The sequence below is a fragment of the Eumetopias jubatus genome, unplaced genomic scaffold, assembly GCF_037043125.1.
Source record: "Eumetopias jubatus isolate StellerSeaLion01/CBP00866 unplaced genomic scaffold, mEumJub1_p1.0 scaffold_10, whole genome shotgun sequence".
NCBI classification, from domain to species: Eukaryota; Metazoa; Chordata; class Mammalia; order Carnivora; family Otariidae; genus Eumetopias; species Eumetopias jubatus.
Genome location: NW_028274816.1, coordinates 84068482 through 84094467, shown reverse-complemented (window position 1 = coordinate 84094467; position 25986 = coordinate 84068482). Strand labels below are relative to the sequence as shown.

The 25986-nt window shown below is 52.8% G+C and overlaps 1 protein-coding gene across 4 annotated transcripts in view; it reads right to left on the bottom strand.

Annotated features, from left to right (window-relative positions):
* Positions 1-25986, bottom strand: part of USP36 (ubiquitin specific peptidase 36) — a 36794-nt gene extending 10808 nt beyond the window's left edge. The window contains exons 1-14 of one of the 4 annotated variants that reach the window (XM_028112613.2): positions 25809-25986; positions 22769-22919; positions 21195-21483; positions 20682-21076; positions 19938-20159; positions 12661-12771; positions 11895-11997; positions 6733-6800; positions 6196-6266; positions 5488-5570; positions 4475-4586; positions 2523-2663; positions 1884-1984; positions 1049-1187 (exon numbers count right to left, since the gene is read on the bottom strand). In XM_028112613.2, coding sequence (XP_027968414.2) covers positions 1049-1187; positions 1884-1984; positions 2523-2663; positions 4475-4586; positions 5488-5570; positions 6196-6266; positions 6733-6800; positions 11895-11997; positions 12661-12771; positions 19938-20159; positions 20682-20934 — 1404 coding nt within the window. In that variant the 5' untranslated portion in view covers positions 20935-21076; positions 21195-21483; positions 22769-22919; positions 25809-25986. The other 3 variants (XM_028112610.2, XM_028112612.2, XM_028112611.2) reach the window with 3 other exon arrangements.

Sequence of the window (25986 nt, the reverse complement as noted above, 5' to 3'; positions counted from 1 at the left end):
CCATCAGGCCGTGGCTTTTCCTTGCCACGTCAATCCCAATGCCTCTATTTCTCACATGTTGGAAGGGAAATGCAGATTTGCGTAAGGACCAACGCCCTGTGGACCATGAAGGCCCCACAGCCTGCGTTCAGCTGTGACCTTCAGACTGAAGGGGAAGAATGACAGACGCAGTCAGCAGAAAGGACCTGTTTTTGAGTTATAAACTGTGTTGTAGTAAGGAAATTGCTCACTACTCTGCTAATAAAACTGATCTGTAGTAGAAAAATTCAAATACACACAAAAATAACTTCTAACAAAAATAACTTGGGGCGCCTGGGTGGCTCAGATGGTTAAGCGTCTGCCTTCGGCTCAGGTCATGATCTTGGGGTCCTGGGATCGAGTCCCACGTCGGGCTCCCTGCTCAGCGGGGAGCCTGCTTCTCCCTCTGCTTCTCTCTCTCTCTGTCTCTCATGAATAAATAAATAAAATCCTTAAAAAAAAAAAATAACTTGAAAACGAGGGTATTTCCCAATCGCTAACATTTTACATCAGCTTTCTCGCTCACTCACTCCACGTGTGTGTGTCTACGCATGTATGTGTGACGTTTCTTTTCCTAACCATCTGAATATATCTTAGACGTGATGCCCCTTTACTCCTAAATATGCCCATGTATATTCCTAAGAACAAAGACGTTTTAACATAACCACGGCATAATTATCAAAAGCAGGGGATTAACACTGCTAAACACTGTCCACATTTTCAATATTGAATTGTGAGGATAAAAAGCACTTCTCCCCAGATGCTTCAGGGCGAGCGTGCACGGCAGCTGGCCTAGGACACGGGCACGCCGAGCTACTGTCTGAGCTGCTCGCTAGGTCAGGTCTTCCACATCACGGTCCCTCCTCCTCCTCTCCCAAGGTCAGCTCGTGACCAATTTGACAGAGAACATGGAATAAAACAGGACACACGGAGCTCTCCTTCCTTCGGGCTAAGTCCCCGAGCATGAAGAGGTCTGGGGGCTCCATGGTCCCAAGAGGCAGAGGCAGGAAGGACCCTTTGAAACACGTACCTTCCCGGTCAGCGGGGAGCCAACGGCCCCGTTGCCAATGTTCTTCTTCAAGTGGTCTGGAACCACGGCTGGACGGCCGGGAACGGAGGAGAGAGTCCTGGAGAGGGAGCCGTCAGGACTCTTCTTCGAGCCTGGAATTCTGTGGAAGGAAGGAAACCAGTTGGGGATGTCTTACTGAAGCCCCAGAGGCATCCCAGAGAGAACCCCGATGCCCGGGCGTGCTTCTCTGAATTCCCATGCTGCCCTCACAACAACGTGGGCTTGTCACGGAGCCTCGGGGATCTGCTCAGCGTGAACAGAGAGGCCAGCAGAGGCGGAACCCTTCCAAGACTAGACTCTCGCTTTACCAGGAAGCCAGAGACCCCTCAGTCACTGCACCCAAATTCAGCTGAACAGCTACAAAGCAGCAAAAATGCCTCCAGTGTCCACGTCATCCAACCTCCAGGTCGGTGACAACCGGCCCCAAGAGAAGGTGCCCGGCTGCGGCCTCCACCCTCTGACAGGTTCCTTCACTGCCCACAGAGGAAGGTGCGTCAGCAAGCCGACGCCCACACACATCTCATTCGGGGCCACAGTCAAGAAGAACAGGTAACTTTCCTGTTTCTGCTCAAAGTCCACTCGGTGTGGAGCACGCAGATGGAATCCTGCTCTGACCTTCCCAGAGGCGCTGGCTGTTCCTCAGCAGTGGGCTGGCCTGGTCTAGAGGACCACCTTCCCTGTGGACGCCCCCGACCCCCACCCCAACCCTGGCGAGCTCTCCATTATGCCCACACAGAAACAGGCCAGGGAGAACAGAGGGAACGAGCTCACGGGGGCAGGGGCAGGAGTTACTCACCGCAGATAGAAGAGCACGTAGGCCTGCTGGTTCAGAACCACCTTGATGTTGCTGGAATGCACCAAGGAATCGTTCATTTGGTACCACTGTCCGTTGCTTGCCTGAAGGAGCACAGGGTGTAGCAGAAAACAAAACGGGACAATCAACATGCATCCCGTAATCCGCAGTTTTTAAAGAATGAAATAAAAAATCTGCGGTTAACTGCTGCATCTATCCACGTGCTAATGAACTACCAATGACTTCAGATTAAAATGTCTAATGCTCGTCGGGCTCTGAACGTGACTACGACGTGTGCTTTGCATCCCTGCTGCCCCAGCAGATTCGCGCTTTCCCCTCTAAAGAGTATTTCAGGTCTGAGCAGCACAGCCATCTCCCACCAATATGCAGCCTTCCTGAGCCTCCACCGGGGTTCCAGCATCGGGCCCTGGAAGCAGCCCCTCCGGGGTCCCATCCACGGACAAGACTAGAGCCCCTACTGGGATGGGCTGCAAAGACATCTTTGCCCGCCATTCCCCAAAGCAACAACAGGCCCTGAACACAAAGACAAACCAGGCTACTTTGCACGGAGGTCACACTTGGGAATTGTACCGACAGGCACTGCCACGTGATGCAAGCGCACCTGCACATGGGAGCACTGACCTTCACGTAGCAGTAGTAGTGGCCTGCGTGGCAGCTGTAGCCCGAGTGGACCAGGACCGCGTACAGCCCGTACATGACAGGCTCTCCGCTGCTCTGAGACATATACGGACGGACGTTCAGGAATTCCGGATAGCCCACATCCTTGGAGAAAAAAGCCAAGGGTAAGGCAATGAAAATTCATCCATGGGGGAAAGGGTCCATTCACCCTCTCCATCCCCGACCACGTAAAATGCACAACTCCTCAGCTGGTCTTTGACAATCCGGGGGCAACAGGGCCTGCGGCAACGCTGTGCCAAGAAGCCCCTGGCCAAGGGTTAAAGAACAGGAGGCGACCAACCAACCAACCGACGCAAAACCCTATTTTATCAATCTATGAAGCGCTTCACGATCTCTCCTATCTCTGCCCTGCGTCCAAGGCCACCCTCGCCCTGCGTGGGCCCCACGTGTAAGATGAGAGGAATAGCTCATGCCCTCCCTGCCACTGTAAGGAACAGGGAAGCAACACCCGGGTCTGGGTCTTCAGAGAAAAAGGCGCTCACTCCATGGAGCCAACGGTCACAGTAAGTCAAAATCGTTAACTGTGTGTGTCAGAACAAAAGTCATGCCAGAGTTTATTTTGAAATAATTTTGACAATTTTGTCAAAATTTGACATTGACAAATTTTGAAATAAATTTGACAATTCTTCTTGTTTGTTTTTAAGATTTTATTTATTTATTTGAGAGAGCGAGTGCACACACACAAGTCGGGGGAAGGGCAGAGGCAGAGGGTGAAGCAGACGACCCACCGAGCAGGGAGCCTGATGTGGGACTAGATCCCAGGACCCTGAGATCATGATCTGAGCCCAAGGCAGACGCTTCACTGACTGAGCCACCCAGGCGCCCCTGTATTTCATTTTTTAAAAAGTCAGCGTGGATAGGGCCACCTGGGTGGCTCAGTCGGTTGAGCATCTGCTTTCGCCTCAGCTTGTGATTCTGGGGTCCCGGGATCAAGTCCCATGTCAGGCTCCCTGATCAGTGGAGTCTGCTTCTCCCTCTGCCGCCCCCTGCACCCCACTTATTCATGCCCACTTGCTCTCTGACTCAAATAAAATCTTAAAAAAAAAAAACTCTTCACAATAAATTTCCTTCCTGGAAATTCAAAATACAACAGAGCTTATTAATAAAGGCTCTGAGAAGGCCTGCAATTAAAAAGGACTGCTGAATTTCAGCTTGGCAGTTCCCAAACTTGGCTGAGCACAGACCACTTTCAAAATACAATACAGCTGTACATACAAAATACGCTATCTTGGAAACATACAGCACAAACACTCTGCGGAACACCAGTCTGGGAAATGCTGATATCAGCAAGTCCCATCACTGCCAGTGAGGAAGCTGAGGCTCTGACAAGTGCCTTGCCCCAAACCATCTAAGTCGGTTCTAACCACTTTTATGATACGGCATCTTCTATTAAAACACCACTGTGCAGGACACCTGGCGGGCGCGGTCGGGGGAGCGTCCCGCTCTTGATCTCGGGGTCGTGAGTTCAAGCCCCATGTTGGGGGTAGAGAGATGACTTAAAGAAATAAAGTAAAATGCCATTGTACAAAAGTCTAAGTTTTTATTCTACCTTCCACAAAAAGCCACGGCACACAACTACACCTATGTCAGCCACGAAACAGCACGTGGTAGACCAGAGCCCCACAGTGTAGTGTTCTCACTTATTCTGAAGGAAACCTTGAGCTTCTGTATCGGGAACATGCCACACACAGGCAGAGGGTGGCAAAAGAACCCCGTGAGACAGTGGTTCTTGAAGTTGACCGTGCGTGACAACCACTCAGGGATTCTGCAAACATGCAGACTCCCGAGCCCTGTCTTCCAGAAATTTCCAGGCACTGGCTCTGGGGTGGTGCTGGGAACCCGTATTCCTTCCACGCGGCTGACCCCACAGACCGGACGCCACGGCAAAGGCTTACCTTCGTGATCTTCCCCCCAGTGAAGTTGGCAAAGCGCTTGAGGGAGAGGGTTAAGACGTTGGATGTCCTGTGGATGGTGAAGCGCTTGCTGGCTGGGACCTTCTTCTTGCATCTGTGAGGAGGGCGAGTGGAAGGGGATCAGCTGGTGCTCTGAGGAATGCTGTCCTCACGCAGGCCCACAGCGGTGACACCTGCTCTGTTGGCGCAGGGTCTCCTTGGCTGAGGCATGTGCCGTCTGCATCCCGAGACACGAACCCCTGGGACTTAAGTGAAGGGAAGCCAGCGTAGGGAACCAAGGACCAGGGGAAAGCGGGAGACCGCAGACCGTAGAGCAACAAGGAAGCTCTTTCCCACGGACGGCACAAAGTCGGACGCACGGGAAGCAGCCCTGGGACACAGGAAGGAGCACCTGGAGCGGGGCTGGCTGAGCAAAATCACTGTGAGTGAAGCCCAAACACACGGAAGTGAGGGGCAGAGAAGACGAAGGAGAGCAAACAGCCTCTAGGGCACGGAGAGATGAACTTAGAGAGGGGGAAAAGCAGTGTTTTGGCACGGGATAATCGATCTGAAAAGCGTAATAAAGAAAACTATTCTTTAGTGACTGCAGCTTCTGAAGGAGCTACACACGAACCACAGCACCCACATGCTAAGTCTCTGTGGCCGTCAGGAGGCCCGGGCCACCGAAGGCGGCTCACCTGGGATGGGGGCGACAGAGAGGCTCGAGCCGATGGCCACGTGCGGTCCCCTCCCCGCTCTGTGCCGCCGCTGGGACCTACTTCCCTGGTGAGGAGCGCTCAGAATGGTGCCTGGCGCATCCCAAGGGCGACGTTAACAGACGTCAGCTAGCAAAACCGCGGCCGCACTTCATCTGTGCCGTTCAGAGCATCTGAGCGCCGCAAGGGACTAACGGCAGGCCCTGAGCAGAGACGGCCCGGCCGCAGCGCGGGCAGGCGGCTTACTCGAGGTCTTCCCTGACGGCGGGCTCGCTCTGCTGGGAGCAAAACGAAACTTACTTTGCACACATATAGGCGTTCTCTCCACTCAGGACATCTGGTTTCACAAAAAGTTCCAGAGCACGCACGATATTAGCAGCTTGCTGAGGAGGACAAAAATGGAATGGCGTCAACGGAAGAAAAAGGCTGACTCAAGAAATGCCAACTGTAAGGTCTTTGTCAGGCTGAGGCAGCAAATCCCAGCCATCGGCCTGCATCCACACCGGCCTGCTGGCTGCTGCCTTTGGACCCTCGCGCCTTCCCACCGAGGAGCAGGGAGCGGGCGGCCGAGCTGGCTCCGCGGACACAGGGTACAGCCCGGCAGGGCTCCCCTGCACCCCGGGGCACCGAAGACCCCGACGCGGCTGCAGCCACAGAGGGCTGGAACGGGACGGAGGCTTGGCCTCCCCGGGGCACGCGTGTGAGCGGCCCTGGGCCCTCCCGTCTACGGCGTGCTCAGCCCTCATGCCTCGGGACACAAAGGTGCATTGTATCTTCCTGTGTTAAACGAAAGGAATGCGCACAGAGAAAAGGCTAAAAATCAACATGCAAAAACAGTGGCCCCTACTTTAAGGCAGTAGGATCCCCAGTATTTCTTTCCTTATCTACCTAGGTAATATGCCCTCACTGGTTCCCCTGCTCCCCACCCCCCAGCCTCCCCAGCCTCCCCAGCCTCCCCAGCCTCCCCAGCAGAAGGCAAACACGACACAGCGGAGCTGTGGGCCGTACCCGGATCTCCAGCGCTATGTCCAGGTAGGGGTCGTATGTGTCCGAGACGCTCTTGCACACTGAGCACTTCACTGCAACGAAATACGGAGGTGGTGGGGTGGGTGCGGGTGCCCCCAGCGCGCCACCCCCAGGTCTCTAAGACCTCGCCAGCCCCTGGTGAACCCCGGTGTCTGGGGAGAGAGCTCGCTGACAACCAGAGTTCACAAGGGAACATCTGTCCAACCCAGCGCCTTGCCGCCCAGCCCAGTGACAGGCCCCAGTTCCCAGCTGAAGGGCAGAGGCCACATGTGAAGAACTAAGGAACTCAAAGGAAAAACAATGCCACCCTCCTCTACCCGTGCTGGACATTCTGCTCCAAACTTCCTCCCGGGAACAGCGAGCCTATGGGCAAGGATGTGTTTCTGAGGAGGCTGGGGCCTCCATGGCTCCCCCAGGTCTGCCCGTCAGAAAGGGGCTCCAGCTGGGCATGAACTCCTAGTCTTTCCTGGTTAAGGTTCTCATCCTTGACAAAGGGGTAGAGAAAACGTCTTCACTCACCACGCGATCTGAGATAGCCTCCAAAAATCTGATGGACCAAAGTAGTAGCCTGTGTTTGACGATCCAACCTGGGAAGGAGACCACAGCTTTCAGGAGGCAGCCAGGAGGCAGCCCCTGCCCCTTTCATCCCCAGCCCAGCACACCCTGGGGAAATCCCACCACACAAGCGTGGGTCTGATGCACTCCCCCCCAGCGCTCGGCAGACCCCCAGCTGTGCCCTGCTGCTCTGATGGGCCCGGGCCGCGCCCCACCACTGCCCCCTCAGGCCTTCAAGACCCCCGTGCTCTCCACAGGCACCTCACCCCACTCTTCACAGGAAACAAGAGGCTAGAGAAACGCCCCTAGTGCCCACCCAGTCCCAAGGACAGAAGCGCCCCCCCGCCCCAACCTGGCACCCACCGCCCGCCCCCTAGCTCACCCCGCCTCAGTCCTGCATGGTCAGCTCCGCTCCTTGCTGGCTGTCACACACCCGAGCCTCTTATCTGAAGAGGGGGAGCGAGCAGGACAGACCCCCGCCTCCGCATCTTTTGGCAGGACAAGAGCTGTCACGGCATGGGCTCCAGGGTCAGGCCGGCCTGTACTCGAATCCCCCAGCCCCGTTCACCAACCAGGAGCTGAGGCCACCCTAGGCCTTAGCTGCTGCTGCTCACCTGCCCCACAGAGCTGCTAAGCTGGGCACCCGCACCCCACGGCTGTTCATGTGACGGAGATTCTGGAAACACCACCCTGTCTTGAGCCTCTGCTCCTGGTGTCTGCTTGCGACCCACCGAATCTGGCTCTGACTCTCTCACGCCAGAGTCCTCCTCGGGGACACAAATCCAGCCCTGGACAGAGCAGCCGCTCGCTCGCAGGCACACTCCCCCCTCCTGCAGGCCGCTCCCCTGCGCCCCCGGCGCTGCAGGTGCTTCTCCTGACGCCCTGACTCCCGGGCCTGGCCAGGCGCTCGGCGGTGCCGCCTCCCGGCGCTCTCCACCTCACCCCCTGCACACACTGCATGGCGCCCTGCGCGAGGCCCCCCTGCAGTGTGTGGCAATGGCCACGGATCCAGCCACCACAGTGCTGCCCACACTCCGGGAGCTCATTGAGGAGCGGAACTCCACACAGCAGGGGACTAACACAAGGGCACGTTTCTGTTTTGCAAAATTAGGAAATGAAAAACCAACTGCCACCATGTATTTTCACCACCATTCGTCAAGAGGAGGGACGTTTCCCCAAACCGTTGAGGACATAATCTCAGCGCAAACTGGAAGCTCGTGGCCAGCCACACGTGACGGCGGCTGCTGAAGTCCAGCTGGCCCGGAGCCGGCCCGGCTGTTAGAACAGGCGCAGCAAACCACCGCACAGAACCCGCTCTCGGGACCCCGGGGCAGAGCAAGCTCCAAGCTCAAACCAGCCGTAGGAAGGAAATAAAGCCAGATTCCAGCAAGCCATCTTCCATACCCCTGCGGGAACCCTGCTAGAGATTAAGGCCCGTCTGGGGAAGCACCGAGGCAGAGAGCAGGGACTAGAGGTGATCCCGGAGTCGCCCAGTATCCCCAGCAGGAGGAGCCCGCCAGGTCCTGAGACACATGTCACGCCAGGGGCCGTCCAGCGCTCGGGCTCCGGGACAGAAGGCGCCCTGGACTGAGAACCAGGTGAGCCACCAGGCCCGGGGGCGGTGCCGAAGTGGCCTCAGTCCCACACGGGGCACCGCTGGATGAAAACAGTGAACAAGAATCACAGCACCCCAGCTGGTGAAGATTAGCCCCTAGAAAGCAAGCCCAAGGCAGGTGAAAAGAGCAATATGAGATCCCAAGCTGACCTAAAGACCCTCAGACAAGTGTTTGGGGAGAGGAAAGACCACCGTAAAAAGTTCCACAACTAAAAATAAAAAAGGGCAAATGGAGAAAGTTAACTAACGTGGAGGGAAAAGATGAAATCATGTCAGGGATGAAGTGGGAATTCCAAGGGGCCTAAGGGAGAAGAGATTCAAGTGAACACGGGGGAGGGCGCGACACGGCAGGAAAGCAGCCAGAGGGGAAGTCGAGGAAAAGAGCCGCCAGAGAGGAGGTGGTCCCGCAGGAGGCCGCCAGTGACTGGAGACCCTGACACAGGCCTTAACACAGAACCAATACCACCCTGTGCCCCGAGGGTGACAGGACTCTGTGACGAGTGTGGAGTGTCACTGCTGACGGCAGGTGGGAGACTGCGCGGGAAGCACGACACGCTGATGTACATCGGCCTGATTCACCGTCGCGCATTCTCAAGCCACTACGCTCAAGCTGAGCTGACCCGAAGGTGATGGCGTTCGGACGCACGTGCTCGCGCTGGCAGAAGCCGCTGCCGTGCACGTGGTGCTCGAGTCAACACGTGCCGCACATTCAACCTCTCGACGTCGCTGCTCAGGGGTCTACCGAACTGACCAGTAACGATCAGCTCAAAAGACATTCCTAGTGAAACCATCAGACTTTAAAGAGCAAAACAAGATCCTGAATCCTCTCAGTAAGGTCCCTGCAAGGTCAAGAGAGGGACTGGCCCCTGGGTTCCGAAACCCCGCACCCCCCAGCCCAGGCCGCCTGGGACGCCCAGGCAGGAAGACAGGCCCCCCCAGGCCTATTGAATGGGGGAAAGACTGAAGCAAAGGTGGAGACAAACGTGGGAGGAGAGAACGGTAAGCGAAGAGGTAACGTAGCTAAGAGGCGGGTGAGAGAGGAGAGGAAGGACAGAGGTGCTGGCCCCCCCAAACACTGACAAACAGAACCAGAGAAGAGGAGCAAGGCCATGCACGAGGGCGCGTGGAGAGCCATCACCCAAACGGAGGTACAGGTCTTCCTGAGTACCACACAAAAGCTTAAAAATTAATGTGTAAAGGGAAACGAGAGAGAGGGAGAAACACAGCCAACGCGCCGTGTGTGATAATTACAAATCTCAGCATCCCGGCCAGGTCAAGACCAAACTTCAGTCGTCACAATAAATGTGAAGGGGCTGAACTGGCCTATGAAATAAAGGAGCTTTCAACAAAGATATGACGGTTGTGGGTATGTGGCCACAGCCACGTTTACAAAGCAAAAGCTTCAGGAGGCACAAGGAGGTGGGCGCCCGTCAGTGATGGGAGAGCGAGTGCACCGTCCCAGCGAGAGACCGAGGTGGGAGGAAGCGAGCACGGGCAGGGAAGACAGCCGGCAGGTCTCACGGCAGACGCGCACCCAACTACCCAGCCAACAGGACAGCCCGCTGTGTCAGGTGCGCCGGGAACACGTGCCAACACCCATCACGTACCAGGTCACAAAGCCGGTACCAGCAAGGTCCACAAAGTAGAAATATTAGAAAATACTCTCCGCTCACAAGTTCAACTAAAAATCTCTAACAAAACAAAAAGGAAAAAAAAGCTGCTTCCAAACCGGCAAATCAAATTGAATCATTCAGCTGATGTAACCCTTTTTTTCTTTTTAAGATTTTATTTATTCATTTAACAGAGAGAGACACAGCGAGAGAGGGAACACAAGCAGAGGGAGTGGGAGAGGGAGAAGCAGGCTTCCCGCCGAGCAGGGAGCCCGATGCGGGGCTCGATCTCAGGACCCTGAGCTGAAGGCAGATGCCTAACGACTGAAGCACCCAAGCTCCCGTTTTTTCTCATTTCAGTAAGAGCAGGAACACCTTTCTCACGGAGGGGTGTGTGGAAAGCATCCCACAACCCCCCGCACTGGCTCACCTGACGTCAGACACGCTCATCCTTCCTCCAATGCACAGCCACTTCTGTGCCCCGGACCACAAAGGGCACACCGCCACCTACCCTGCTGCCCAGATCACGAACCTGGACACAAATCCCAAACATCCACCCTACCTACCGGCCCAACCTTGGAGAGTCTGGGTAACGAGGCTGGCATGGGGGCAGGGTCAGCTGCCGTCCCAGGGGATTCTGCTGCATGACCAAGGCTGGGAAACCCTGCCGGGGACGTGCTGTACCCACCTGCTTGGCAGGGAGGCCTCGCCCAGGACCAGCCACATTCCTTGCCTCCTCCCTCCCCCCATCTGAGCCCTGCGGGGAACTCCTCCTAGGAAGGAGGCCTCCTGTGGGTAAGAGCACAGCAGAATTCTTCTGGGAATGGCTCCCACAGAGTCTGTCCACTACAGTACTTACTACATGACCTTGTAGACACTGGCCAGTATCTGCCTGCCCCCTCACTCTGAGCTCCTCCAACTCGAGAACCCAGTCTTTCCCTGGAAGTACCCAGTGTGAACACAGTGCCTGGCACGCAGTAGGCATCAGCAAAGAGCTCAGATCGTTAGCTATAGCCCGGGGTGGGAAGAGGCACGGGAAGGGCAGAACCAGCGTCTATCTGCCAGCAGGGACCTCGCTGCACATCTCAGCACAGCAAGGGACAGACGCTAGAGGAACCCATGGAAAGTTTTCTCAGGATTTAAAGAGAATCGCATCACTGAGACCAGAGGTTGCCCACGATCCCTGCTACAACTCGACTTTGCTGAAGGACATTCCGGATGTTTCTTACGCTGTTTAAGGGGTATTTCCAGAGTCCAGGACTCAGTTCTACCCTAAGCCCAGGGAACAGCCTTGGAACAGGGAGCATTTTCGGCCTATTTCCTTTTGTCTGAACCCAGGAGCCAGGAGTGGTACAAAAACATCCCCGACCCCGTTTCACAAAAGGGGAGACACAGCATGAAGTCAGCAACCTGTCGTATGTGTTTGTCTCTGCTTTCAAATCAAAAATGAAGACATTGTAACCACGCAGAACGCAGCCTCAAAAATTGTAAACTTCCCACCCTCAAATGTCCCTATGTGCTTTCAAGTGCTTTCATAAAGATGTTGAAATTCCTACCACCCCATCCTCTGTATCAAAGTCAGGTGATTTTTAAAAGATGGGAAGAGTCTAGGACAACAGCCGAAGGCCCTCAGAAAGATCTGCCAGCATCTTTCCTGCAGGGGGCTGCTGGCACAGGGCTCCCCCCAGCGCCTGGCCCCGCCAAACCACCCCTGGTGAGGAGGGTGTGCGGGGGAGGCCGTGCCCCGGGAAGCAGGAGCAGCCCCGCATCCGAGCTTCAGCAGGTGCAGGACCTGGACACAGGTATCTACAGAGAACGCCCAGGGGAACAGAGGGGTGGCTACCTCCGCGGCGGCGGGGTCTGAAGCCCCTCAGCAAAGTGGGTGAACGGAAGGCACGTACTTGGCACAGCCGTTCAAACAGGCCTTCTGCATGGCGTCGATCATGTACCGGAGAAACTCGTGTGCGTCCTCTTGGTTTCCAAAGCGGAAATGCCGAGCAATCTCTAAAGAAAGAAAGAAGCATCAGACTGGCAGGGAAGAGCTCATGCCTTCTCCCCCAGTCACCCGCTGCTGTGTGCTCATCACCGACCCCCTGCTGGGCCAGGGGTAAGCGGCAAGCGAGGGAACTGAGATCTTCATGAACCGTGCATCCCAACCCCGAGTCCACACGGCCGGTGTGTTCTCAACGAGACCCGAGGGCCTATGCTCTCCATACTTAACAGCAAAGCACGGGTGCCCCACAACACCAGGCACCCACCGATGAGCCAGTCTCCCGGGAGCCGGCACAGAGCACAAGCGGTCACAAGGACGCTGCACAAGGTTCCAGAAACCAGCCGCCCCACGTCTTCTACCGAGTGAACAGGAAATCTGCACTAACCAGTCCGGGGATGTTCAGAAGAGCCCTGGCCTCCCCTTCCTCCCTGAGACACAGCTCCTGCCCCCCACCTGGCCTGAGCTTCCCCATCCTTCAAAGGGAGGTCAGCACTCCCCTCCCCCACCCCCGCCCCCCACCAGCCTCTCAGTCTGCACTACCACGTGCGCCAAAGTACTGTGACGTGAGTTAGGACTCCCGCGCCTCACTGCAGACTCCTCCCCACACCCCCAACGCCCCCGTACCCACCGCAGACTAGGGTTTAGCTGCCATCCGGTCGGGAATCGACTCTTACTTTTCAGATCTCGGATGAAGGAAACGGGCTTGATGGCGTTGCCGCTGTTGGCGAAGGCCTGGACCATATGGTTCTGCATGACGCACAGCATGCAGAAGCTGCCCTGGTGACCTGCAAGTGGGACGAGGGGGTCCTGGTTCGTCAGAGCTCCCGACACACTCCTGACACCCCTGCCCCCACACAGCTCCCATCCAAACTGCGATCCCAACACTCACCCCACCAGCCGGGTTCGCACTGTTGACCTGTGTGAGCGCTCTCCGTATGCCCTTGGTGCTAGCTACTCATAAGAGTATTAAGTTTGCTTTTCAATTTTCTCTAACCTCTAACCTGTGTCACGTGGTCAGTGAGAATGTTTTAGGGATTCCTGACAACCCTGAGTTTGCCCCTCCAACGGGGGAACCTCCACTCTTGCTTCTAGGAAACACTGCACTGCTGCGTCTCGAGGCTTGGCAAGCTTCCTGCACACAGACCCACGAGGTAAGGGCGTCCGGCTCCAGGAACTGCCCCACCGCACACATTCCCCAGCGACGCGGCTCTGCCTCTGGAGGGCACAGGCAGCTTCGCCACGCAGCCACGGACGATATGGAAACGGGGTCCAGCGGGCCAGACGGAGAGCACAGGCCTCGGTCCGCCAACCCCTGCCATGTCTGAAACTCTCTGTTGCTCCTTGGGCAGCAGGCTGGATAGCGGTACATTTAACCTTTATTGCAAATTAGGAGATCTTTTAACAAGCAAAGAGAAGTACAAAGCCTATACCACTCAGCTCCAACCCAGCTGAGGTGTTTTGCAAGTCGAACACTGCTGTCACAGTGAAGTCCCCTGCCCGCCGCTGCCCACACTCCCTCACCAGAGGAACTGCCATCCCCAGCTAGGTCCTGACTGCTCCCATTGACGCAGTCACTGCGCTGACACACATGTATACTTGCACACGGTGTGTTTAAGCTTTACTTTACATAAATTATGCCACGAAGGACGTACTGTTCAGCGATCAGTTTTGACGCAGTTCTGGGTCCTTCACATTGACTAGAGTATCTCACCCAACAGAGAGACAGTTCACTCACGTGTTCCCCACTAACACACAGGGACCCTTCCATGTTTCTGCTATCACAAACAATCCTGCACCTGTCTCGTGTCGAACCTTCTTTTTTTTAAGATTTAATTTGCTAGAGAGAGCGAGCATGGGCACGAGAGAATGAGAGATAGAGAGCATGAGAGGGAAGAGGGTCAGAGGGAGAAGCAGGCTCCCCGCCGAGCAGGGAGCCCGATGCGGGACTCGATCCCGGGACTCCAGGATCATGATCTGAGCCGAAGGCAGACGCTTCACCGAGTGAGCCACCCAGGCGCCCCAGGTATTGATCTTTCTGTGACTGGCTGACTTCACGCAGTATCCCATCCTCAAGGTTCATCCATGTTGTGGCAGGTGTCAGACTGGCTTTTCTTTTTAAGGCTGAGTAATGTTCTACTGTGTATACATGCTCCATTTCTTACCCATTCATTTGTTGACGGACACTTGGCTTCTGGGTTTTAGTTCTTGTGAATAGTGCTGTGAAGATTGGTGCACATACCTGTTCAAGACCCTGCTTTCATTTCTTTTGGGTGTAAACCCAGAGGTGGGATTGCTGGATCATATGGGAATTCTGTTTTTAATTGTTTGAGGGAGCACCCTGCTGTTTCCCACAGCTGCCGCCGCAGTGTGCATCCTCAGCAACGGTGTGCAGGGAGGGGTTCGCATCCCTCCACATCTTTGCCAACACGAGCTATGTTCTGTTTGTACATACGGTGAACGGGCTGCACGCCGCTTCGTTACTGACTTTGAGATGGGTCAGAGTAACTGGGTAAGGAGAGCTGTTGCCCAGGGGAGAGCAGTTGGTTTGTGGTGCATTTTGTGTTACAACTGGGTCTACTTGGGCAGGTCTGGAGTATATCTGAGACGGCAGTAGCTTGCGGAATTGAAGAGGTGCTTGCCCTTGGACCCAGAAGTCTGTTGTGGGTGTATGCCTTCAAGAAGGTTCGACACAGGGGCGCCTGGGTGGCTCAGTTGGTTAAGCGTCCGCCTTCGGCTCGGGTCATGATCCCGAAGTCCTGGGATCGAGTCCCGCGTCGGGCTCCCTGCTCCGCGGGGAGCCTGCTTCTCCCTCTGACCCTCCCCCCTGCTTGTGTTCCTGCTCTCGCTGTGTCTCTGCCAAATAAATAAATAAAATCTTATAAAAAAAAAAAGGTCAATAATGTAGGATTCCACTGAAACGAGGTAGCTGGAGTCATCAAGTTCACAGAGACAGAAAGTAGGATGGTGGGCGCCAGGGGCTGGGGGAGGGGGACAGGGAGTTAGTGTTTAAGGGGCGGAGTTTCTGTTTGGGAAGAGGAAGGAGGCGGATGGTTGCACGATAATGTGAATGTATTTAACGCCACTGAGCTGTACACTTAAAAATGGTCAATTCGGGGGCACCTGGCTGGCCCAGTCAGTGGAGCATGCGACTCGATCTTGGGGCCATGAGTTTAAGGCCCACACTGGGCGTAGAGATTACTTTAAAAAAATCTTTTAAAATGGTAAATTTTACATTATATACCATAGTACAAAAAAGTTTTATCTAAAAAAAATGCTACTATATACACTACCCCTTTGGAGGGATCTTGGAAAAACGGTTTATGTGAGCATCTCTACATAAAGGGGAGGTTTTTACTTCTCATTTTAGAACTTTTTGGATTCTTCTAACCATAGCCATTTATTACTTTTATTTTTTAAAATGACAATAATGGCTGAGGGGGCTCAAATTTAGGCAAAAAACTAAAACATGTTATTTAAAATAACTTAAACATAAGCATTCACTAATGCTGAACGGAGAGCTCCCACCTTCCCAATCTAACTCAGGTGAGGGCATGACTCTGTCAGCTGCGTGGGAATCACACTTCTAATGATCATGTACAACACTGCAGCCCGTCAGCCTGATAAATCATCACTCCTAAATAAGGCAAGGAACAATTTTAGCCAGAAATTCCTGAAACAGGGATGCCCAAATCCTTGGCAATATGCAAGACTGATTTAAGTGGCATGTGGACAAACACCTTCTACAGGTAATTAAGAAAAATAGAACATAAAAGTCAAGGGGCGCCTGGGTGGCTCAGTCAGTGAAGCGTCTGCCTTCGGCTCAGGTCGTGATCCCAGGGTCTTGGGACAGAGCCCCGCGTCGGGCTCCCTGCTCAGTGGGGGGTCCGCTTCTCCCTCTCCCTCTGCCACACCCCCACTCTCTGTCAAATAAATAAATAAAATCTTAAAAAAAAGAACATAAAAGTCAAATCTATGACTTTTGACTTTTGGGACTTTGCTACTTCAATTTGGAGAAGAATGTCCAAAAGGATAGAATTTAATCCTCCTGCAAGTTTTACATAAAATGTTTCTTTTCGGGGCTCCTGGCCAGCTCAGTCAGTGGAGCGTGTGGCTCTTGATCTCAGGGTTGAGTTCGAGCCCCATGTTGGGAGTGGAGAGTGCTTAAAAAATCTAGTGTTTCTTTTCTAGCCAGATGCCGGTGCAGAAATGGTCTAGCACGTAGCAGGAATCGGTGCTCCGGGCTACACATACAGCAGTTCCGGTGATACTTCTGAGAGTCCTCGAGAGCCTTCAAATAGCGGGCATTCGAGGAGGAAGAGAGGACAGCCCGAGCCCACCTGGGGTCACTCAGAGAGCCAGGGGGTACAGGCCAACAAATACTAAGACTTAATACTTTTACTCTGGAAAAAAGGAAAACACTAAGGTTAGCATTTCAGAGTGATGCAGAGGGACACCGGGGCGCCCACAGGAGAGGCGTCCTGAGCCAGGGCGAGATGTCCCGCCACCAGGAGGGGCCGATCCTGGCTGCTCCCACCTCACGCCCTCGCTCCCACTGGCTGCAGAGTACGTGTGGCGGGTTACGGGGTTTCCGGGCGTCACCTAGTTTACCTACACCAACCCTAATCAAGCTGACGGAGGGGCCTGCCGAGGAAGCAAAACCGGAGGGTAGCTGCACAGGGAAGCAGGGTGAGCAAGAAAATGGCAGCGCTGCCTAGGTCTGGAGAGTAGGGTCTCCTCACCAAAGTCAGGAGAAAAAAACAGAGCACCGGGGTGCTGGGGGGCTCAGTCAGTTGAGCATCTGACTCTTGATTTCAGCTCAGGTCATGATCTCAGGGTCGCGGGATTGAGCCCTGCCTTGGGCTCTGAGCTCAGCATCTGAGTCCGCTTGAGATTCTCTCTCTCTCTCAAAAAAAAAAAAAAAAAAAAGGCTTAAAAGACAAAAAACCATAAAGACAGCCCAGTCGAGTCTTACTAAAAGTCCACCCAGAACCCCTCGACCTCACCAAGGTCACAACCAGAAATAGAAATTTGTAACCAACTTCACCTGCAGTGGGCACAGTGCCTCAGTGTGTTAACTCCGGCCACCACAGAACCATCACGATTGCGAGACATTTAAAAATGCTATTTCCATCACATGTCATCACCTTTCGCTGATTTAAAAAAATAGAACAAATCTCCCTGAACACATCACACAATCCACTTTTATCCTAACACTGCTCCTCACTTGCTCCTATCTGGTCCTGCCTCTGGTTCTATCCTGATTTCCTGACTCATTTTCATTGTTTACCAATTAAAAAAAAAAATTTTTTTTTTTAAGTCTTACCCCATATGTGTATACCTAAACACTATAGTGTCTTGTTTTTCCATTTTATAAATAGCAATTCACGCTGTGTGCAATCTTCTGGGACTTTTCCTTCACTGGCTTATTCAGCTCCATGCACAGAGCGGCCCTTCATTCCCCTGCCCTGCAGCACGCTGTCCTCATGGGCCTGCACCGCGATGCGCGCGTCCGTCTGCTGATGGGCACCTGAGCGGCTTACAATTTGCTGCTTGCAGATGTGTTTACACAGGTGTCCCGAGAGGCACGTACAGAGCTCTTCCGCAGGCGGAGTACTGCTGGCTGGCACGTTATTTGGAAGATAAGGCCAACTCAGGCGAGCATAAAAGATTCTCGCTCATCTTCACGCTGACACTCGGTCCCGCCAGGCTTCTGAATGTGCAGCCATCACAAAGGTGTGTCGCGTCGCTGCTGTTGTCGTGGTTTTGACGACACTCCCTTGAATTCAGCAAGGCTGAACATCTCTCCCTATACTCTGCCCAAGAGTTTCCTTTTCTGTAAAATGCTGGTTCATAATTTTACTTTTTTATGGTTGTCTTTCCCTTGGTAGTCTGTATTCTTTCCACATTCTTGGTAGCAATCCTTTATTGGTTATGTGTCCCGGGTTTTGCCTCCAGCTCATAGCTCCCTGTTTGCCTTTTAAGTGTTTTTTTTTTGGGGGGGGGAACAAATGTTAACTTCAGTGCAGCTGAATCTGTCATTTTTCCTTTATAGTTGGTGTTTTCTGAGTCTTGTTTAAGAAACCTCCCATCCCAAGGTCAGAAAAAGATTGGCCAATGTTTGTTATAAGAGCTTAATATTTGCTTTTCACATTAAATTTTTAACGCATTTTTTTGTGCACAGGTATGCTGTGAAATGGGGACCCTATTTTGCTTTTTCCATATGTAAGCCTGAGTCCTTTTCAAGTTCCATTAATTTCAAACGGGAGACACATGAAGAACCAACACGTAACACACCTCCAGATGTACGCAGGTCTGTTTCTGGGCTCTATTCCGTTCCACTGGTCAGTGGGTCCCCTCCCTGACCCCATACTATGACACTTTAATTTCTCTAACTTGACAAGACTTCATAGTCAGTGTGGCACCCCTCTTTTCATAAAATTTTATAGTAGCAAAATTTTTAAAAAAGTCGTCATCTGGTGTAGAGAAATTCAACTAACTTTTTGTATGTTGATGGTGTATCTAGGCACATTGCCAAATTTCTAATTTATAGATTCTCTTGCTTTTTCAATGCAGGAATGTCATTTTCAAGGAACAATAGCGCGCTCCTTCCTTTTGTCTCCTTGGTCACTGCTCTGGCTAGGACCGACATATCTTCAACACAAGTGGTGAGAGAAACCCTTGTTTCACTCTGAATTCCGAAGGGTATGCTTCCAACATTTTCCTATCTAGAATGCTTTTTTTGTAGTGTTTGGTAGATACCTTTAACAAGACAAGGAAACTCCTTCCTATTGCTCCTTTGCTAAAAGTTTATCATACGTTTCTTTTTGGGAGCATTATTTTCAGGTGACCTTTCTCCCTTAATCTGTTGATACAGTAATTAAAGAAGCAAAATGAGCAGTCTCTTACGGAGCACTCCCTGTGTGCCAAGTACTATTGTGAGCACCTTATGTAATTCACTCAAGCTTCCCAACAGCTCTATTGGGGAGATGATATTATTACTTTGCAGATGAGGAACAGAAGTTTCCAAAAGGTTAGGTAACATTCTCAGGGATCACAGCACTTAGGGGGAGGGCCAGGACAGAGCCCAGCAGGCCAACCTCCGAAGGAGCGGTTCCACCTGTTGTGCTGTGCGCTCTCCACGGGCACACTTAAGAGTTCCTGATACTAGAACATCCCTGCATCACTAGGGTGAACACGGGTTGCTCACAGTGTTTAAGAGACTCTTGAACGTGGTAGTATTCTGTCTAGAAGTTTTGTGACTACACTCGTGAGTAAGATGAGATTGTAATTGTCCTTTCTCCTACTGTACTTGTTTAATTTTGTTACCCAAGTTATAAGAACCTCATAAAATGAGCTGGGGGTTCTCTCTCTTTTTCTATTCTCGGGAAGAACCTGTGAAGCACTGCAACAATCTATTTCTCAAAATTTTCATAAAGCTCACCCATAAATCATTTCAGCCTGGTATTTTCTTCATGGGAAGATTTTTAAACACCAATTTAATTTCTTTTACCAATAGTTAAAAGGCTTTCTACTTTCTTCAGTTTTGGTAAGTGACATTTTATTTCATCTTTACCCATTTTTCATTTCTCCTCTGGGGCACGTTTTATAATGTTCATAAAACACTGGTACAACAGTTGATGTGTAGTCATTGAATGTACACATTATGAACGTATTTTTTGAAAACACCTTTCTCCCTTTAGGTTCTCATTTTCAGAACAGTTTGGGACCAACAATCTACACGAGTGACTGGCTTCTGTGGCCTGGCCTACAGCGGGCACGTGCCAGATTTAGGTTTCATCAGTTACTACATCACGGACTTCACTCCTACATCTGACCCAGGCTGAAGGCTGCTAGCACCACGGGCACATGGGTTTGTCTTATCAGGAGACTATGCGGTTCCCACGACTCCCGCCCCCCACCCCCCCAGCCCCAGCTACCACCTCCCACTCACAGTTGCGAGTATGCTCCTTGGAGAGCAGGTAGTTGGCCAGAGGCGGGGTGTAGGTCAAGCACTGTATGGTCGAGTTCAGGAAGCAGGTGTTGCCGAGGTTGTGGAGCCCCGCTCCCACGCGGTAAACCCGCTCCCACTTCAGAGACAGCCGCTCCGTGGGGAAGAGCACTTTCTGTGGGGCTGGGACCCCATCACCGCCGCTCTCGTGGGCATGCTCACTGCCTGCGTGAGAAAGGGACAGGGAAGAAAGGAGGGCTTAAGTCTATGCACAGGTGGGCCACGAAACAGAAATCGCTGAGGCACACTCGGCATGCACCTGCCAAGACACAGTGTCAGAGGGTAACCGGTGTCCCCGCTGACTGAAGTTACTAGAAAGCCCAGGAGAAAACCCAGTCATCCTGGGGCTCCTGCAGACTGCTTAGGTCTGGAATTCAGGGAGTCCTCCATGGAGGACAACCCTCAGAGAATGAATAGCTGGAGCCTGGCCCATTTCTCTTGCTTCTTTCTCAGCCCCACTGTTGATCCTACTAAACACACACAACTTCCACGGCCTAAGGACACAGATCTCTTTGTGACCAACCCTGTATCATTACTTCTGTAACTACAGAGCCACTGACCCCAGAGAAGCTTCATAACTCTCTGACCACATTCTGTTTTTGTTCCTCCTAATCAGTCAACACTTCATCCATCCACTTGGTCAACACACAGTGAGACCCCTTCTGCCAGCCAACTGTGTGTCTGTACCCTGTCTCCTGGCCTGTGGCTCGTCTCCACTCCTGTGGCGACTGGCTCCCTCTGTTTTCGGGTTCAGCAAGACATATTTGCTCTTTAATGACTCCAGCTGATAGGAGAAACTCTTGCTGGCTGGTTCGAACTCGATCTTCTGTAAAAGGACCTTCTTGGCAGAGGCGGCCAGAAGCTTTCCCAGCTCTCCATCGTCAGCCGAGTCTTTGCGGCCAGGTTTCAGGGCTTCCTTCAATTTATCGACTATTGGCATGGTGCATCACTGTGGGGACAAGAAGGAACACAGAGCGACGAGTAACTAGGTCCCAGGAACAGAGCGTCACTTCTGTGAAAATCCCCTCTGGTCTTTACGGATGTTAGCCACCATAAAAGCTTCTCTGGATTGGTTGCCAACCCTACAAAAGGAAGTATGAAACATGGAGACATATTACCAACCACCTGGCCAGAGTTCACCACACCTGTCAAAAAGAGAAGGTGCTTTCGCAAACAGCACTAAAGAGACAAAGGTGGTACCAGGGAGGCCTGCAGCGTGCGTCTCTTCGATGAGGGACTATGGGACTATGGGCATCAGCTTGATGCCACCTCCTTCAAGAGCTGACCAGGTGATCCCAATGTCTGCTCAAAAACAGGGAAACACTGATGCTCATAAGACGCTCTGGTCGCACACACAAATCCATATAATAAAAGAATTAGCGTGGTGAGTTACATAAGCACGCCTTTCTGCTCGGGCTCATGCTCTTCAAAACGAAGGCCAGAGGTCACATGTGATCACTGAAATGATGCGAGTCCACACCGAGATGCACTGTAAGTATAAAATATGCAAAGGATTTCAAAGACTTAGTATAAGAATGTAAAACACCTCAATAATTTTTAGACTGCTTACATGTTGAAATGATAATATTTTACATATATTGGGTTAAGTAACATGTGTTGTGAAAATTAGTTTCACTTGCTTTTTGTTTTTTCATGTGGCTCCTGTAAAATTATATGTAATGGCCTGTGTTACTGGATGGTGCCTGTACAGATGATCTTTCTGGAAGTGAGGGAGGAGAGACAGGACAGTGGCGGGACTAGAACGGTGCACCCAAGACGCCCAAACCTTACGAGGGAAGTGACAGCTCAGGGCTGGCGTGCGGCAGGCCTGGCTTATTCCTTCACCTATCAGCTAAAAATTCCAGTGGCAACCACTGTGACTTCGCAGCTCCTCTATTCTGTGTAAAACAGGGACTGAAAGCAGCACCAAAGGAGGTTTTAAGGTTATCGAGGTGAGAGCTGCAGCTGCTGGAGATAGGACTGAACAGGAATCCCCTCCATCACCTCTGACTGCAACTCACTACCTCTCAACTCAAGCCACCTCAGCTATAGAGCTCACGGGCAATCTGAGTCACAACTAGAAAAATATGTTCCTTAAACTGCTCACTCTTATCAGAAGAATGAGGACTCCCTCAGGTATCCGGCATCCAGCCTGCCACAGGGGCACCAAATAGGCAGGTGTATCCCGGAACTCAGTAAAAGGATCTCTTATTAAACTGTTCAAATTTATCCTTATGGAGCATCTCATTCCCCACATGGGTCAAATTTCTTTATCTATAAAAATTTCTGCAAGGGGAGCGCCTGGGTGGCTCAGTCGGTTAAGCATCTGCCTTCGGCTCAGGTCACGATCCCAGGGCCCTGAGATGGAGCCTGCTTCTCCCTCTGCCTCTGCTTGTGTGCACACGCTCTTTCTCGGCCCAAAAAAATAAATACAATCTTAAAAAAAAAATTTTTTTTTCTCTGCGGGGCGCCTGGCTGGCTTAAACTGTAAAGCGTGTGCCTCTTGATCTTGGGGCTGTAAATTCAAGCCCCATGTTGGGTGGAGACATTAGTTAAAAATAAAGTCTTAAAAAAAAAAAAATTCTTGCCACGAATTGAAATGTAAGAAACTTATTTTTTAAAAAGCAAGCACAAGTTCTTTGATTTGAAGAAATAAAAGAACCTTTCCTAAGGGGAATTATCGAAGTGTTCCCACCCACTGAAGAACTGCTGCTGGGCTACAAGCCGATAGCTTGGAGAAATGGAAAACTACTCTGAAGCCTCTGCTGGCTCACCTGGGATGTCTGAACTTGGGCGTGTTGCTACTGCAGCATGGGGTCAGGTTCTTGGCCGGACTGGGCAGATGCAGGGCAGGACCCTCCGATTCATGAGCTCCTCGGCTATGCCCGTGAAATCACCAAAGCTGCCAAGTCTGTCGTTCAGAATCTGTGGGGTGAACGGAGCACCATGTGAGGCCGCTCTCTTCCACCATTTCCTCAGCCCCCCTGCGCGGAACCAGAGCAGGAAGCGCAGAACCAGAGCAGGGAGGCTATCTATCTGGAAGAGTCGGCATTCAGGTTGAAGGAGTACAGATGGTGCTGGATTTAGGGAGTCTGGAGAAGAACTGAACGGACTAGCTACAAGTTATTACAATGTGCATGATATGAAAACACTGCCCTTGGCTCGGTATCTTAACCTTCAGGCCCACGACAAGCCCAATGAACAAAAATCTTCAGTGTTCTCCAGTCTAAGTCACTTTCCAGACTGAGAGGTAATAACGCCCTCACCTCCAACTTCCAGATTTCATAAACCAGTAGAACTTTTTTAAGATAAAAAAAAATTTTTTTAAAGATTTTATTTATTCATTTGAGACACAGAGATACAGAGAGAGAGAGAGCATGAGCAGGGGAGAGGGAGAAGCAGGCGCCCCGCTGAGCCAGGAGCCCAATGTGGGGCTTGATCCCAGGACCCTGGGATCATGACCTGAGCCGAAGGCAGACGCTTAACCATCTGAGCCACCCAGGTGTACCCTAGAATTTCAAAAAAAGAAAAAAGAAAAGAAAATCGACGAAGCAGTAAGAATTGCCACATTTTCACTTTGCTAAGTGCAGATTTTCTTTACCATCCACAATCACCATGATTACATAAAATTAAAATACTTAAAAAATTTTTTCGCTGTGAAAACGTTCAAATATATACAATGTGGTGGCAACAACACAGAGACCACATATTCCCCTTATTCAGCATCAATAATTACTATGTAGGCCCACTCTTCATTCCTCTCCTGTCCCCACACTGACAGCAAATTTCAGATGCATCGTTTCTCATATCCATAAATAAAACCATACCAACGCCAAAATAAAGGGTGAGCATAATGAATATGATCTCAGAATAAAATCCAATCTGTAAGGTGAAGATTCCAATATCCCTGTCTTAATCGAAACTCATACCTTACTGTGGACAGGTGAGGACATAGATGCACAGGGGTCCAAGGGCAAATGTTCGGGAACCAAACAGCGAGAGGATAAACAGAACTTGGGAGATAACAACCGAATTTATTTTGAGAGAAGTAATTTAAAGAACATCTATCCCACAGCCCACTCCTCAATGTGGAAGTCAGAGACTTTGAACAATTTTTCAAGTTCTGACAAAGATCAACCTCTCTGTCGCCAATTCCACCCAAAACATATTCAACAATGACCAAAAAATCATCTCTCTCTGAGGTGTAGGAACCCAGAGAAAAATGTCCTTGTAATCATCAGCAAGCCCTCTGATGTACATAATTGACAACATGCTCTTCAGAACTCGGGAAGGATGCTCCCTCCACTCCATGGTCCAGGAACAGCTCAGGCTTCTCCAGGCATACTTCTACCTCCAAGAGTAGGCAAACAGCATCCGCAGAACACCCTTCAAGCATATTCTCTCTCCCTCCTCCCTCTAAATGCACTTTTCCAGGATGAAATGCACTCAAGACTCACAGGGTCAACCACGTGCTGGTGGGGGAGGAGCCCCAGATGGACAGAGCCCGGGCCTCCCTGGGGCACTTTCACAGGGGGCCTCCAGGCTCTTCTGCAGAGCCTGCAGAACACCAGGCCCCAGTCGGAAAAGACTAAGCAGAGCCTCCCTCTCCTTGGAGGCCTGATTCTAGGCATCTCTTACAGAAAGCAGGCTGGCCACGATGCTTTCCTCTCTCACCTCTCTGGGTTTTAGAATGCTACTCCGTCCAGCTCCTAGTACCCCAGGGGAGACTCAACACTACCGACTAAAATAAGGGTATTTTCAAACCCCACATCTTGTCCCCACCCGCTCACATTCACCGTGACCATGACCCTGAAGAAGGTTACCTTCTCCAGGGTTAAGTCTTTCCCACATTTATTACTAAAAAGGAGGGCGGGGGGAGGAAAGAAAGAAATTTCAGCACTGCTGCCAAACAGAACAGATTTTGACTTAAGCTATTCCAGAGAAAGTCTGGCTCCTGCATTAGTGATGCTTCTCTGGGTAACAACTGTGCCCAAGACCGACACACACCGTTGCCTCCCCCGACTCCCTGGGGCTCCTGGCTGGGGCAGCTCTCTCATCCACCACCAGTCCGTGTTCCCCGGGAACAGCAAAGGGCATACCTCCCGGACCCTCTCTGCGGACCCCCTATGCCCCTCGCGGACTGCGCAGCCTCAGACCTTCCCTGCGGATCCTGGAGCCCCCGCGGACCGCGCGCCCCTGACTTCCCCGTGGACCCCGGAGTCCTCGCGGACCGCGCGTCCCGGACCCTCCCCGTGCATCCCCGAGGCCCTCGCGGACCGTGCGCCCCTGGGCCTCTCCGTGGACTCCCGAGCCCCTCGCGGACCGTGCGCCCCTGGTCCTCCCTGTGGACCCCGAGCCCTTCGCGGACCGTGCGCCCCTGACCTTCCCACGGACCCCGGAGTCCTCGCGCACCGCGACTTCCTGACCCTCCCCGTGGATCCCCGAGCCCCTCGCGGACCGTGCGCCCCTGGGCCTCCCCGTGGACTCCCGAGCCCCTCGCGGACCGTGCGCCCCTGGCCCTCCCCGTGGACTCCCGAGCCCCTCGCGGACCGTGCGCCTCTGGCCCTCCCCGTGGACCGCCGAGCCCCTGACGGACAGCGCAGCCCCGAACTCCTCGCTAACGAAGTAGCCCTGGGCCCTCCCCACCGGCCCCTGAGCGCCTCGCAGCCGCGCGCCCACGTCCCCCCCCCCCCCGGTGCGCCCCCCTGCAGGCCGCACCTTCCCGCGCCCCAGGCCCAGCGGAAGCCCTCCAACCCGGCCGGACGCGCAGCCTTCCCTCGGCCTGCGCACCGCCGAGACCCGGCCCCAGCCTACCCGGCCCTCGGCGGGCCCGGCTGCAGGGCCGCGGCGCTGTCGTCTACTCGGCCCGGGCCCTGCACACGCACCATCCGGGCCTCGGGCGACTCACACACGTGTCACGGCGACGCTTAAAGGCGCCGCAACTCGTGGCCCCCGCTGTCGGACTCGAAAGGTCGTGGCGGCTTTAAGAGAC